At 45.6% G+C, this 15,889-nt stretch overlaps 1 protein-coding gene across 1 annotated transcript in view; it reads left to right on the forward strand.

Moving 5' to 3' along the window:
- The window catches only part of LOC137895575 (CUGBP Elav-like family member 1), a 15,195-nt gene extending 675 nt beyond the window's left edge, over nucleotides 1–14,520 (forward strand). Inside the window, exons 2-10 of the mRNA XM_068741099.1 lie at nucleotides 1,287–1,366; nucleotides 2,073–2,234; nucleotides 2,343–2,412; nucleotides 3,550–3,666; nucleotides 5,226–5,336; nucleotides 9,569–9,754; nucleotides 11,168–11,188; nucleotides 11,447–11,590; nucleotides 12,294–14,520. Coding sequence (XP_068597200.1) covers nucleotides 1,287–1,366; nucleotides 2,073–2,234; nucleotides 2,343–2,412; nucleotides 3,550–3,666; nucleotides 5,226–5,336; nucleotides 9,569–9,754; nucleotides 11,168–11,188; nucleotides 11,447–11,590; nucleotides 12,294–12,421 — 1,019 coding nt within the window. The 3' untranslated portion in view covers nucleotides 12,422–14,520. The remainder of the gene's footprint in view (nucleotides 1–1,286; nucleotides 1,367–2,072; nucleotides 2,235–2,342; nucleotides 2,413–3,549; nucleotides 3,667–5,225; nucleotides 5,337–9,568; nucleotides 9,755–11,167; nucleotides 11,189–11,446; nucleotides 11,591–12,293) is intronic.
- The last annotated feature ends 1,369 nt before the right edge of the window (nucleotides 14,521–15,889 follow it).

A 15,889-nucleotide genomic window follows, 5' to 3' on the forward strand; every position in this document is an offset into this window, starting at 1 on the left:
CCAACATCTACCTGAAAAGGGGCATCAATCTCTCATCCAATCGGATTCCTTCTGCCATTCCAGATGCCCCGTGGTGCCCAGACCCGGGCAACAGGACAATTAAACACAAATTGTAACTCATGGTGAATTTACAAAGTTGACATCACACATCCTAAAGTGTATTGATTTAGCATTAGGTGCGTTTACACGGACAAAATGTCTTTATTCCGATCAGAGTTCAGAGTAAAATTGTGATCCGATGCGCCGTGTTCATGGACCCTAAAAATCCGATCCGATTAGGATTTGCGTGTTCATGCATCACACTTTTGATCGGAACAGAATATTCTGACATGCGCAGTTTGACCAAAAGCACCGGAAATGGTAGAAGAAGAAGCGTAGCGTAGTGACTTCCGCTGTAAACAAATCATCGCTCCGCGCTTTCCTGCCTGAAACGTCAGCGTTATTTCGCTCGTTTTCCCCGTTTGCGCTTTTAGTTTCCTCCTTTAATGTCTCCGGAAACATGTTTGTCTCAGATATTGACCAGTTCTGTCTTCCGCCCGCCGTGCTTTTCGCTCGCTCTGCTTCAGCTAGCTTCCGGCAATAGCAGCAGCGCGTGTAGCTGACGTCACAGACATGCGCAGTAAGGACGACTTGTACCGAAACATCGGAATAAGTGTTTTCATGCGCCCTGACCGGGTCACAAATCGGTATAAACCACCCCTCTCCATCGGGATAGAATTGTGACCGGATCAGGCTGGATTGGGTCAGACTATTCCGGTTAAGGTGTGTCCATGAAGCATCTTTATTCCGATCAGGATTTTAACCGGGTTAAATGTGTCCATGTAAACGCACCTAGTGATTCACTGATGTAGAGGCTGAAACATGTTGTGCAGCCCTAAGAGAGACAATTCATTTAACTCTTTGAGTGCCATTCACGTCTAAAGACATTGAAATCTGTCTCTATTCAACGGCCAATAACTCAGGAATGAAAAATGGGAGGAACGCACTCTTTCTTTCTGATGAAAGAAGAGCCTTTAATCTTTAATTTTGTTGGCCGTTCATTTGGTTGCATAGTTATAGTAAAGAATATTCTGTGGGGCAGCTGAGTTGAAAATGAGTTGAGCAGTTTTCAAAATTCACAGAATACTCAGAATAGTACCGGTAAGCGTAAATGGTTCTCTTGTCTATATTGTCTTAATAACAAATCAGCACGGCGTCATATTGTGTCTTATTTGCTTGCCATGCTGTAGATGCGTGACACCGAGTGTGTTCTGTGTGAATCTTAAATGATTTTTTTCCACTTTCAGGTTGTGCATTTGTGACATTCACAGCTAGACAGATGGCCCAGTCTGCCATCAAGTCCATGCACCAGTCTCAGACCATGGAGGTGAACTTCGGCTTCTTGTTAAACATCGTATTTGAGCTTGTAAAGCTGTGAGCTGAATAGAATAGAAATCCTTTTTTACCCTCGCCGACGGGGAGGCGAGGGTATTGCAATTGGGTTTGTTTGTTTGTCTGTTTGTTTGTTTGTCTGTCCGAGCGCATAACTCAAAAACTAGTAGCCCAATCGACTTGAAATTTTTACACAAGCAAGGTTCTGTCCGTGGCTCGGTCCTCCCCGAGAATGGCGTTGATCCGGATCTGGATCTAGATTCTAGAATTATTTTTACATCTGGAATTGTGCCTGTGCTGTAAACTGCCACTTTAAGAGGGAGGGACACGAATGGCATGATGGGAAAAAGAGTCCAGAAGGAGTCTTGTAGTACGTTCCGGAGCAGCACGCTAGAGCAGGTTTGGCCCCTCTGATCCGGAAGCCCTGTTTACTGTCTCACAAGATCCAATAGTCTTTTGGAGGCGGGGTCTGCAGTCTCTGATTGTCTTTCTAGTTGTCCTTGCATAGTGGATATACAACAAGATTAGGAGCTGTCAAAACGTGTGAATTATATTGTGTCCAGAATTGAAATTTTACCTTGAAAAGCAGTATATTGTAGGAATGTCAGCTATTTCTCTGCAGATTCTAATTATGGTTAGGGAAATGATGTTCCTACGCTGATTTATATTAGAGCATTTGTGTATCTTATGTCTTTATTTAGGGCTGTTCCTCACCCATTGTGGTGAAGTTTGCAGACACTCAGAAAGACAAGGAGCAGAAGCGCATGGCCCAACAGCTGCAGCAACAGATGCAGCAGCTCAGTGCTGCCTCCATGTGGGGAAATCTCACCGGGCTCAGCAGCCTGGGCCCACAGTACCTGGCAGTGAGTGTGTTCAAAGGGGCGCTGTATGATTGTGCAAATTGTAAGGATTAGCCTTTTGACTTTGCTTTCACAGCTTTCATTACATCTCTTGCCTTCTCCTGGTTTTAGCTCTACTTGCAATTGTTGCAGCAGTCGGTCTCAACAGGGAATGCACTCAACAACTTGCACCCGGTTTCAGGTACGCACACAGTTCACTTTGAATATCCTTCGAGGGAAGTGAAGCAGAATTTTCTCTTCAACAAAACATTTCCTCAGCTAAATAAAATCATAGTGTGCAGCATTGTGCCAAACGAATGATGAAGATGAGGACTTAATTTAAAAGATGTAAAAAAAATGATCAAATGACTTCGCTCAGCTTCTCAGACTAACCCCAGAAAATATAGAACTCCCTTATTGATTTGGAAAGACTGACACCTTTATGAAGTTGAATCATTTTCTGCAGCCTCCAAAAAGGTAAAAACCATGAGCACTCACCCTGTCCAAGATGGTGCAGTGGTAGAAGAGCTCAAATCTGGCTAATCTCAGCTCTTAGTTCAGCCCAAAGAAGAATGTAAAAAATTATGTCTTTTCAAATTAGAGTGAGAATCGGATCTCCTGAAGACTGTGATTGATTTTAAAGCAAGTCTCCCTCTTCAGTTGCGTCTTGGAGGAATTCTGCAACGCAGTTTGTGAAAGTATTTCATTGACTCAGAAACCGCACCCAACTCTCCACTTGCACTCGGGCATGTAGATAATGTTTGAGGTTTCATTTTTGGATGTTTTGTTCTTCAAGACAAATAAACATTATCTGCTGTGCGTCTGTAATTTCTTTAGTTAAAAGAAAAAGAAGCATTCTTAATAAATTAATTCCCGTAAAGGGGCACCTGCTACTTTCCTTTAATAAAGAAGTAAATATGCATATATGTGTCATTACAAATGCACCATTGCCCCAACTCCAGCGACTATTGATACATACCACGCTGCTGAATATTGGACATGAATTGGCTTGCAGATTATTTGTGATAGCATACGTCCGTCTTCTTAGTCTAATTTTCTTTGAACAGAGATAAAGTGTACAAGTTGAGCATTGAATGTGAAAACGACCTTGTGGCATCAGATTGTGTGCCTTGTTCTGTACGATGAAGCTCATTCAACGGCAGAAACTATGAGATGAAAACGTGTCAAACAGGAAATATGCCATTATTCATTCCAGTGGATGCTAAAGAATTCCATCTCTGTCTCCAGGAGAGAACATTCCCTTTATATGCTGTGTCCGTTCAATGATCAGAAGATGTGGGTGGAACTGTGCGCTGACGTGTGTGTTTGTGTTTGTTAGGTCTTAATGCCATGCAGAACCTGGCTGCTTTAGCAGCAACAGCAACGCAGGCGTCTGCCTCCGTCTCCAGCGCCATGACGACGTCGAGTAGCCCACTCAGTGCGCTAGCAAGCTCAGGTAAATAAGACAGTCAACTCCAGCGCCATGACAACGTCGAGTAGCCCACTCAGTGCGCTAGCAAGCTCAGGTAAATAAGACAGTCAACTCCAGCGCCATGACAACGTCGAGTAGCCCACTCAGTGCGCTAGCAAGCTCAGGTAAATAAGACAGTCAACTCCAGCGCCATGACAACGTCGAGTAGCCCACTCAGTGCGCTAGCAAGCTCAGGTAAATAAGACAGTCAACTCCAGCGCCATGACAACGTCGAGTAGCCCACTCAGTGCGCTAGCAAGCTCAGGTAAATAAGACAGTCAACTCCAGCGCCATGACAACGTCGAGTAGCCCACTCAGTGCGCTAGCAAGCTCAGGTAAATAAGACAGTCAACTCCAGCGCCATGACAACGTCGAGTAGCCCACTCAGTGCGCTAGCAAGCTCAGGTAAATAAGACAGTCAACTCCAGCGCCATGACAACGTCGAGTAGCCCACTCAGTGCGCTAGCAAGCTCAGGTAAATAAGACAGTCAACTCCAGCGCCATGACAACGTCGAGTAGCCCACTCAGTGCGCTAGCAAGCTCAGGTAAATAAGACAGTCAACTCCAGCGCCATGACAACGTCGAGTAGCCCACTCAGTGCGCTAGCAAGCTCAGGTAAATAAGACAGTCAACTCCAGCGCCATGACAACGTCGAGTAGCCCACTCAGTGCGCTAGCAAGCTCAGGTAAATAAGACAGTCAACTCCAGCGCCATGACAACGTCGAGTAGCCCACTCAGTGCGCTAGCAAGCTCAGGTAAATAAGACAGTCAACTCCAGCGCCATGACAACGTCGAGTAGCCCACTCAGTGCGCTAGCAAGCTCAGGTAAATAAGACAGTCAACTCCAGCGCCATGACAACGTCGAGTAGCCCACTCAGTGCGCTAGCAAGCTCAGGTAAATAAGACAGTCAACTCCAGCGCCATGACAACGTCGAGTAGCCCACTCAGTGCGCTAGCAAGCTCAGGTAAATAAGACGGAGTCAAACACATCTGAAATGACACCTTACATCAACGTGCACACAAGCAACTGTGTTTGCTAACAAAATGACTTCCTAAGTAAGAAAACAAGAAATAGGTGGATGAGGGAATTACAGGGAAGATGTCAACATTGGCCTTAGCTTCAATGTCTGAACTGTTTGCTGTTGCTTGGCAACACTATCAGCTGTTCCAGCATGTTTTTCATAGTGGTCATGGGGAGGGTCCTTAGAGGTTCTGGCCATATTAATACAAATTTCATTTCCTGTCAGCATGATTGAAAACATTATCAGGGCCGAATTATCTGAATTTGACCTCGGTGGAGCACAGGAAGCAAGCTGGGTTTCAGCGTCTAGCTCTGGGACACAGCGGCGTGGAGACGGGTGGGGGGACTGGGGCTAAATCTACTTTTTCTCTGATTGTTTTTTTTCCTTAATTCACATATATGATCGATTATCTTGAAAAATCTAAACGATGCTGTGAAGATATGACACCACTGTAACACAACATTGCCTAATACGTTTCATTTATGTTTGTAAAAACATTAACGCTTAATATTCCCTGAACAGGCTCGTCCCCAACCTCCAGCAGCAACTCTTCAGTAAACCCCATGACTTCTTTAGGGGCACTGCAGTCTCTGGCTACTTCTGGAACTGGCCTGAACATGGGCTCGCTGGCAGGTACGATACCTGAGCTTGACTTGAACTTATTTCACTGATTAGATACCTACAGGCAGACTGCTTAATGCGCAGCTTCCCTCCTTTTCCGTGGGGGTTGCGTTCCAAAAACAACCAGCAATAAGTGAAATCCGCAATGTAGTAATCTTTATTTTTTTTTTATTATTATACATGTACATAAATGTTTTAAGGCTGTAAAACCCCTCACCACACACTTTATACACGTTTAACAGTCAGGCATTAATCTAAATAGATTGTTTCAGTATTATAGAATGAAACCAAAGATCAAAACCTTTTCAGAACTAAACATTTGTTTGAGGAATACAAATATATAGTACGTACAGTAAACGTTTTCCTGTTAATAATGTTAAGGCGTGCAGGTCGAGGAAAGAGCCGCTTGGAGTGCAGAAGAACAAATATTCTACTCGTGCTGTCTTTAGCCTCTCATGCTGCTTTATTGGATAGCTTAGCACAGCGGAACGGCAGCGGCTACATGTATCAACAGGAAGAAACAAAACCCAAAAGGGACGTGACGTTTATGCTCCTACAAAATAAAAGCCTCTTTTCACAGAGAATAAGAGCGCTATAAAACAAACGCTTAACAAATGAACATGATAGCTTTTAGAAATAACGAATTTAATTTTAATGATCAACCTACGAGGTTGAGCACATGAGAAATGATTAATAGCGTATTTCAGTTCCTCCGACCTTGCGCCGCTGTGCCGCTTTAAAGGTTTAAAGGTTTAAAGGTGCGGATGATGTTGGTCCAGCGTAACGTTCTTTTTCCTGCAGTCACTGATCCACAAAGCTAAACAGACTCCGTCCTTACGATGTTTTTGTTACGGGCAGTTACAACCCTTTCTGCTTCCCTGTTAAAACGTATTGCTGCTGTCGTTCTTGTGTTATCTTCCTCCTTTTTTATATAACGAACCGAAGACTCGTTCATTCCGTAATGGCGCCCTGCAGCCGCGTAACGTTTACCTTCCTTTAGCATGTCCAGAAGTACCGTATTGGCCCGAATATAACACGACCCCGGATATAATACGACCCCCTCTTTTTCAAGACTCAAGTTTGGGAAAATACTTTTTGAACACCAATTTCAATTTTTATACAGAAAATAATTACAGTACATCTGAAACAAATGATTATAACAATAAATTTGAGAGAAAAAGCATGTTATTTTGCCACATTCAAATCATGCAAAAACTGTCTCGCATCTTAATATCTGAACATTTAAATATGTGAACTAAAGTGCAATCACATTTGTAAATGAATGGCTGAAGCGCAGCAACACAAGATGGATGCCGGCCAGACGTGCTGAATCACTGAAGCTGCTTTATTTTACTTGCACTGTTAAACAAAACTCCGTTTCCTCCTATTGCTCGCATATCTCTGTCTCCTAGTTGCACTCTCTCTCTTTCTCTCTCACAACATATAAATAAGGAAAAACATTGCAATAAAATAATGATAGGCGTTTGCTTTAGCCTGGGGAGTTCAGTTCACCATTCGTTGTAACGATATCTGGCGCCATCTAGCGTTCAGAATGGGTATAATGTCTAGACCCCGAATATAACACGACCCGACTTTTTCAGCCTAATTTCAATGCAAAAAACATCGTGTTATATTCGGGCCAATACGGTACAACTTTCTGTGCGATGGTTAGCGTCTTCCTCTGCCTTTTGGATGCGAGCACAGGTGCCTTTGTCGGCGCAGAACGTTTCGTCGGCATTGTGGGTCTCGCAAATACTGTATGCTGTACAGTACAGTACACAGTACACAGTACAGTGCTCTCCTTCAGAGTCACTGCTGATGTCAATTTGGCTAGTTGAGCATTCTGTACTGTACAGGAGACACGAGGAGATTGGTTGACAGTGGTACAGTACAGTCCATTAGCCAATCAGGACGCAGAACACGTTCAATGCGCGTTAAAGTGCAAAAAAAAACATGCAAAATTGCATTAAAAAACTCTGCGAAGCAGCGAGGAAGATGAACCGCATTATAACGATGTTTGAGGACTGTAATTAAAACCCAGTTATTGTACGACTGATCTAACATGTGGCATCAACAGTATTTTAAGTATTGTAAGTTTTGCCTGGGGCAGCACGGTGGCACAGTGGGTAGCAGGTCCCCCCTGGGGCTATTCTGTGTAGGTTATTTAAGTTCTCCCTTTGTCTGCGGGAGTTCTTTCCAGGTTCTCCAGCTCCACCACCAAAAACATGCAACTTTGATGAATTAGTCTCTGCAAAATTGTCCATAATGTGTGAGTGTCTGCAAGAGTGGTTGTCTACGCTACGATGAGCTGGTGTCTCATCCGTGGTGTACCTTGCCTCTCACGCATAGCCAGCTGGGATAGGGCAAATTTCTCTCTATATAATGGTGTATTTTTCTTTGAAAAACGCATATTAGGTTTAAACAATTACTTTTACATTTAATCCATCCATCCACCCATCTTCCACTGCTTGTCTGGGGCCAGGAGGCAACGGTCTTAGCAGGGATTTCCAAACCTCCCTGTCCCCAGACACCTTTTCCAGCACTTCCGGGTGGATCCCGAAGCGTTCCTATGCCAACCAAGAGACATAGTCTCTCCAGCGTCTCCTAGGTCTTCCCAGAGGCCTGCTACTGGCAAGACCCGGCGCGGTACACCTCCCCATGAACACGTCCAGTGGGCACCTGAAATAGATGTCCCCTGTACAGCACAATAGGTGCTGATCCTCATCCTACTCGCTTCACACTTGGCTGCAAACCGCCCCAGTACACGCAGAAGGTTCAGGCTCGAAGAAGCCAACAGGACAAAAACATTGTCCTCAAAACGCAGAGACAGCCCTCAGCAAAGGGCCCCGGACCCCATAATGCCGAAGCACCCGTCACAAGATACTACGAGGAATGCGGTCAAACGACTTTTCCAAATCCACAAAACAAATGTGACTGGTAGGGCGAACTCTCGAGCACCCGATGCAGGGTGCAGAGCTGGTCCAGTGTTCCACGACCAGAACGAAAACCACATTGTTCCCCCTGCATCCGAGATTCGACTATCAGTCTCGTCTTCCTCTCCAGCACCATGGAATAGGCTTTCCCGGGAGGATGAGGAGCGTGGTCCACCTGTAGTAGGAGCACACACTCCTGTCCCCCTCCTTGAAAAGGGGAACCACCAGCCCAGTTACCAGTCCAGAGGCACTGTCCCCAAATGCTATGCAATATTAGAGAAGTGTCAACCAAGACAGTCCCTGCACATACTTGGGGCGAATCTCATCCCCACCCCACTCCTCCTGAGGCGGCGGACGGTTTGCCAGAATTTCTTTGGGGCCGACCAATAGTCCTCCTCCCAGGCCTGAGTTTTTGCCTGCATAACCACTTGGGCTGCGTACGGTTGGCCTGTCGGTACCCGTCAGCTGCCCATAAGACTCCTTTTTCAGTTTGACGGTATCCATTACTTCCGGATTCCACCACTGGGTTCGGGGATGCCACCGCACGCCAGGCACCAAAGACACTGCAACCACAGCTCCTGTCGAAGCAGCTGCTTTGACAATGGAGGTGGAGAACGTGGTCCACTCGGACTCGATGTCCCTGACCTCGCCCGGGATCGGGGAGAAGTTCTCCCTGAGGTGGAAGTTGAAGGCCGTGCTCGACGTTCCCAGCAGACCCTTGAAGCGCATTTAGGCCTGCTGAGTCTGTCTGGCCCCCTACCCTGCCAGCGGATCCAACTCGCCACCAGGTAGTGATCAGTTGACAGACCTGTCTCTCTTCAACCGAGTGTCCAAGACGCTGATGACACGACAATGAAGTCAATAGGTGTCCCTATTGCTAGCATTAGCATTGATAGTTTTATATAGCAGCTCTTTATTCAGTATCTTGCTCAGCAGCCTATATGTTGCATTTAGTTTTTGTCTGCTCCTGCTCTCTCTCGTTCTCTCTCTCTCCTTCTCAACCCAGCTGGTCCAGACAGGTCCACTATGAGCCTTCGGTTCTGTCCAAGGTTTCTGCCTGTTAAAGGGAAGTTTTTCCTTGCCTCCGTTGCCAAAGTTCCTGCTCTTGTGGGTCAGGTTGGGTTCTGTCTTTCCCCGCAGGTCCTTCGCTGCTACTCCTGTAAAGTGCCTTGAGTACTTTCTGACGCTATAGAAATAAATAAAACTGAAGTGAATTGAAAAACAATGGCTGACTATTTTATGGTTATTGTATTAAATGCAATGCCATGCTGAGTCACATGTCGTTTTTGTTTCCTTGTGGTTATGTTGCAGGCATGGCTGCGCTGAATGGCAGCCTTGGTTCTGCAGGCCTGTCTAATTGTTCAGGAAACACAATGGAGGCTCTCAGCCAGGCCTACTCAGGCATCCAGCAGTACGCTGCTGCTGCTCTGCCCAGCCTGTATAACCAGAGCCTGCTATCCCAGCAGAATGTCTCAGCAGCAGGCAGCCAAAAGGAAGGTGGGTTTGGCTTGTGAATAAAGACACGACGGCATGAAATAGTCAATATTTATAATAAAGCATGAACTACTTAAGGTATCTCTTTTTACACACCTGTTTAGTGGTAAATGCTGATATGTAACAAAACTGGTAGTGTCTCTTTAACTACCACATATGAATAAAACCAATAATGATGAATTGGTTTTATAGAGCGCTTTTCTGGACACTCAAAGACGCTTTACATTGAGCATTATTCATTCACTCCGTACCGGTACTTGTGAAGATGAGAGGAGCGAGGCTGCCAATTGGCCCTCCTGACCCCCACCGACATTCACTCGCTCACTACATTCACACAGGCAATGTGAGTGAAGTGTCTTGCCCAAGGACACAACGACAGCGTACACATGTGCCCGAGCCGGGAATCGAACCACCAACCTCTCGATCATAGGACAACCACCTGCGCCACCGTCACCCCAATAAATGTAATATCATACTACAGGGGGTAAAGCTAACGATTCTTCACCTCCTTTCCACATTCTCTCCATCACTCTGCTCTGTTGACCCGAGGTACCTGAAGTCCTCTCCCTTCTTTACGTCTCTTCCTTGTAGCTTCACTGTCCCCCCTGGGACCTTCTCATGTACACACATGTACTCTGTTTTACTCCTGCTCACCTTCATCCCTCTCTTTTCTAGAGCAGACCTCCACTTCTCTAGATTCTCCTCTACCTGCAGATCACAATGTCATCTGCAAACATCATATTCAGAGGAGCTTCCTGTCTCACCTCATCTGTTAGTCTATCCATCACCATGGCAACAAAAAGGGAATCAGAGCTGATCCCTGGTGCATCCCACCTCTACACTAAACTCCCCTGTTACTCCTACTGCACACTTCACTGCTGTCCTACATGTGCTGAACTACTCTGACATACTTCTCTACCACTCCAGACTTCCTCATGCAGTACCGCAGTACCTCATACAGTACTACAGTACCTCATGCAGTACCACAGTTCCTCTCTGTACACCCTGTCCTAGGCTTTCTCTAGATCTACAAAGACACAATGCAGCTCCTCCTGACCTTCCCTGTACTTCTCCATTGCTAGCCTCAATGCTAACATTGTGTCTGTGGTACTCTTCCTCGCCATAAAGAAGTACTGCTGCTTTCCCATAACTTCATCGTATGACTCATCAGCTTTACCCCCTATAGTTTCCATGAGTTTCTTCTCATAAGTGGGGACCAGCACATTATGAATTATACTGGTATGCCAAGGTATTGCTGTATAGCTGTAGTATTTTTAAACAAGCAGAGGCACCTCAGTGCTTTATGGTTTCAGTTACTGATATGAGCAGCTTCATAGCGATGCTTGTGTGTGTTTTCTGTGTGTTTATCTGACCTTTGGCTAAGAATCCTATCTTGTTTTAAATCTGCTGCTTCAGCAAGTGACAGTCGCAGCACTGGTAAGGCTCACTGACTTCTCTTTGACATGAACAAGTTCACAATGGGTGCTTTGTTCTCTGTATGCTCATGTTTGATCATTCGTGTTTCGGAGGCACCCCATTTAGCAGCCCGTGTTCATGGATTACCTGCAAGAATGGAACAGTGAACTATTTACTGACTTAATGTGCTTACCCACATTCTCACATCGGTATTTTACATATCACACGACCTCTGCACGAGCTTTGTGTGGTTGTTTAAACGGGCTCATTATTTGGCAGGTCCGGAAGGTGCCAACTTGTTTATCTACCATCTGCCCCAGGAGTTTGGAGACCAGGACCTGCTTCAGATGTTTATGCCCTTTGGAAATGTCATCTCTGCCAAAGTCTTCATTGACAAACAGACAAATCTCAGCAAGTGCTTTGGTGAGTTAATGCAAAATGATATACAGCGTAAGCCATCCTATTGTTAATGGTGCCCAACACACAGTGCACAGCTGGGCATAGAGGCTTCAGTAAAATCATGCAGAGTAAACATTGTTGTTGGTGTTTTGCTGTGGTCGTTCACCATGCTCGGAGCGCTCGGCCACCCGCGTCAACATCTGGAAGCGTGCTCGGAGTGCTCGGCCATCTGGCGTCAACATCTGGAAGCGTGCTCGGAGTGCTCGGCCGTCTGGCGTCAACATCTGGAAGCGTGCTCGGAGTGCTCGGCCGTCTGGCCTCAACATCTGGAAGCGTGCTCGGAGTGCTCGGCCATCTGGCGTCAACATCTGGAAGCGTGCTCGGAGTGCTCGGCCGTCTGGCGTCAACATCTGGAAGCGTGCTCGGAGTGCTCGGCCGTCTGGCGTCAACATCTGGAAGCGTGCTCGCATCTCTCAAAAGAATAAATCATTTGTATAATGTTCGTTGTATTGATTATTAGAGTCTGACGCGTGTTTTATTTTGAAAACCCGACCTGACCAAGTCTGCTCTGCATATTATGAGAAGATAAGCAAAACAAACAAGACAATGAAACCTTCAAAACCAATACAACTCTAATCACTTTATCTGTCCTGAGACTTCTACGTTAGTGTACACCGGTAATCGATTAGTCGTCCTGTCTCAATGGCTGCTTGCATCTGTCTTTCAGGCTTTGTGAGCTATGACAACCCCGTGTCGTCGCAGGCAGCGATCCAGTCAATGAATGGTTTCCAGATTGGTATGAAGAGGTTGAAGGTGCAGCTGAAGCGCTCAAAACATGACAGCAAGCCCTACTGAAGGTGCTAGGCAGGGTACATGGTAAGTGAAGTACGAATAAGACTGGGCCACTCAAACCTTTGTGTGCATTATAAGGTCATGTCTGCTGCACTTCCTCTCCTCGGCATGTTGAAAGGACAAGGCGAAGAGAAACATGAGGCTACATGCGAGATGTTTCGCATGAGACTGGATTTCTCATTTGTTGCGTTGTGGTTTGTGGACTTCGGTTTCCTTTTAACCAAGAGAAACTGGTGTATTTTCATTTTAGTTGAACTGGTTGCTGTGGTACATATATATATGTGAGTTGTTAGCTTGTGTTGCACATTAACGTCAGTAGATTTGTATTTACACTTTTTGCAGTGTAAAACCCCTGAACACAGACAGACACTGGAAAAGAAGCAGCTCCATTTGATTTGTAAAGAAAAATCCTGATGAGGTTTTCTTGTACATTTTCTACATGCCAAAACGTGTGTTTTCCCCTACCTGCTGTATGGATTACGTATTCTCTCTTGATGTGGAGACGGTGTACGTCAGGAGGAGCTCGACCAAAACATGAAGATGGCATTTAGAATATATTTGTCCCCGTTATGTGTTTGCACGTCGCCTTCTGTTCAAGGAGAGAGTGAAGAGCCTCTGATGATCTTTGTTAATGGTTTGTGAGCCACGACTAAAATGTGGGCGTGGCTGCGCCTGTATGACCTCATTATCAGCTGGCCTCAGGATGGTGGCTGCACATTTGCACATTTCGAGTGTTGATTTCTGTCTGCAGATCATTGCAGTTGTTGTTAGCCTTAGTCTGGAAGTCAGCGAGGTGTCAAGCCGTTTTGGCGGCGCCCCCCCTGCGCTGCGTCTCTCTGAGTGACGGCTCGGGCTGTTGTGGCCATGAAGAGCAGCTGCAGCAATAAAAGCTAAAGTCACTCTGGTTCAAACCCAAGTCTGTCTAATGCAGCTGTAATTCTTCCTGTCTATTCATTACGGGCTTTTTAGTTTATTTCAACATTTAATTCAGGTGTTTTGTAAAGAAAAGACAAAGCGTCCCTCAGCTACTGTCCTGCTAGCTCAGGGGTGGGCAAACTTTCTGTCACGCGGGTCACAATGGGTTCTAAAATTTGACAGAGGGGCCGGACCAAGAACAGATGGATGGAGTGTTTGTGTGAACTAATATAAATGACACATGAAAGCTATTGCATTAAATGATTTGGCCTTTTACAGGCAGCATTACAGAGAAAAGGTCAAATGAATGAAGTTTAATTACAATAAAATTTTATTTAATGATATAATTTGGACAAGTTCGGCGGGCCGGATTAAAAAGACCAACGGGCCGCATATGGCCCCCGGGCCTGGGTTTGCCCATGCCTGTGCTAGCTCGTGGCTAGCGTTTCTATAGAGGGCTACACTACAATGCCTCTCATTGAATACCTTCCATGATTGGAAAACTCATATAAATGTCAATTTGCTCAAGACAAACACGTCGATTAGACTCGCGAGAAAGAATGTCCTGTTTCGTTTTCACTTTTTTAGAACTAGGATGCGAGTCAATTTTTGAGATGTATATTTAAACTCTTATACCTTTTCTATTTTTATATACCGGGAGGTTTTATATTTCCCCTGTGTGTTTGGGAATTATTTATTGCCTAAATTATTTATCTGAATTGAAATTATTTTGAAAAACAAATGTTAAGTCTAAAAAACCATTTGGTCATGTGATGTGTGACCTTGTGTAAAGCATGAACTGTGTGTGTGTGTGTGTGTGTGTGTGTGTGTGTTGGGGGGTGGATCCATGTATCAGCGCTGCTAGGAACATTGTAGATCCCCTCTGTTTTTACACACGCCTTCATCTGAATAAATCATTTGAGTGTAAAAGTCCTTTTCTGTGTGTCTGTCTGTCCGTCCAGCCGTACAACTTGCCTACTTGGCAAAGTTCTGGGACTTTTAAACCGTGAATCATGTGATCATGAGAGAGACTCATTCATTACGTCGGAGTATTGGGGCCACACCAATGCATTACGAGATTAAAGTCGTAATGTTACGAGAATGACATTGCAAGAAAGGGGGTCTGCCGCGTTTCCGCGCAACGTTGAGCATTTTGTGAAGCTTTAGTTTAGTAAAGTTGGAAAGATATTCACAGATTCGGAATTCCGATATCAAGAACTCATTGTTGATACGTTGTCAAAGTAAAAAACGATGCTGCTTTCCCATCGTTGTAAAGCAGACAATGTAAAGTAGTAAAACTGCAGAAATAACTTTGTTGTCTACGTGCAGCCGGCTGTGAGGCGAGTGCCAAGGGACCGTCTGCAAATTACAAAACCGCTGCAACAGCGAAGAGAGACACGACACAGATATTCAATAACTTCACTTTTAGACACAGTAGTGTCACCAAACTCACTGCAGCCTTCAACTGGCGTACTAGTACCACTTGAATCTGGTGCTTTCTTGGTGTGACCCTAATGCTCAGGGTGTCGGACACAGAGTGTTTAATATTGCAGAATGCTAGTGACGGTGCATCGGGGACTCAGCCAGGGTGTTCCGTCATTGATCCGGACTCTGTTCCACGCCACGCTCTTCATGGCCGCCGCTCTGTGATCTGGTGCCGTTGCGTGGCAACAGGAAAGCAACGCCTTTCTGCCGGTCTGAATAGTGGCCAGTATGTGCGGGACTGGCGCCTCCTCTAGACGTCCGTGTGTGTGTGTCCTTCCTGGTCTGGCCGTTCGCCTCGGTCCCGGTGGAATGTCCTCGTATCGCTCTGTCCCACACGCAGTGCTCGTCATTCTTGGGTTCTGTCTGTCCCGTCTGTGCCGTTGTTCTTTAACCGTGTTTGTCTCCCTGTTGTGTTTTGTTTTTCCTTTTTCCTATAGATCTCGTCCTGTTTCTAGCATGTTGATGTGGTGTCAGTCCATCGTCCAGTCCTTGTCTTCTGCACTTCTCTGACGCTTCCAAATTCACCCCTGACCCTGTGTCTGGCAATAATCCTTAGGAGTTATTATCCGCCTGTCCTCTGAGGGGGGGGGACTGCAACAAGCCACGTCAAAAGGTTCCAACACGTTTACTACAAACATAAAGAGAATCTATTTTTCTAGAACGGAACCAGTCGATTTCTGCCTGGCCGGTCGTGTTGGGGTTTAGTCCTCTCAGCCCCCCCCCCCCCCCCCCCCCCCCCCTCGAGGTGATTTTATGTGTGAGTGTTGTACCCTGCGATGTAAGGCCAGCGTTAAATGCTGTATTTCTCTTTCTCTCTGTGGGAAATGAGACACAAAGACTTCAGACATCACGGTATATTTAGTATGCATGTGTGTTCTTTCCTTTTTTTATATATATATATACACTTGCACTGAAGTTCTTCAAAAAAATGTGATCTTGTTTGTGTTGAGTTAAATATGATGAATAAACTGGCGTCGGTTGTTTTGCACAATCACTATTTTCCACTTTCAATGGACTTTATTCTTAAATGAGTTGTGGGAGGAGCCTGATTGTAGCAGGCGGCGTCATTGA

This window comes from Brachionichthys hirsutus, chromosome 1, assembly GCF_040956055.1.
Source record: "Brachionichthys hirsutus isolate HB-005 chromosome 1, CSIRO-AGI_Bhir_v1, whole genome shotgun sequence".
NCBI classification, from domain to species: Eukaryota; Metazoa; Chordata; class Actinopteri; order Lophiiformes; family Brachionichthyidae; genus Brachionichthys; species Brachionichthys hirsutus.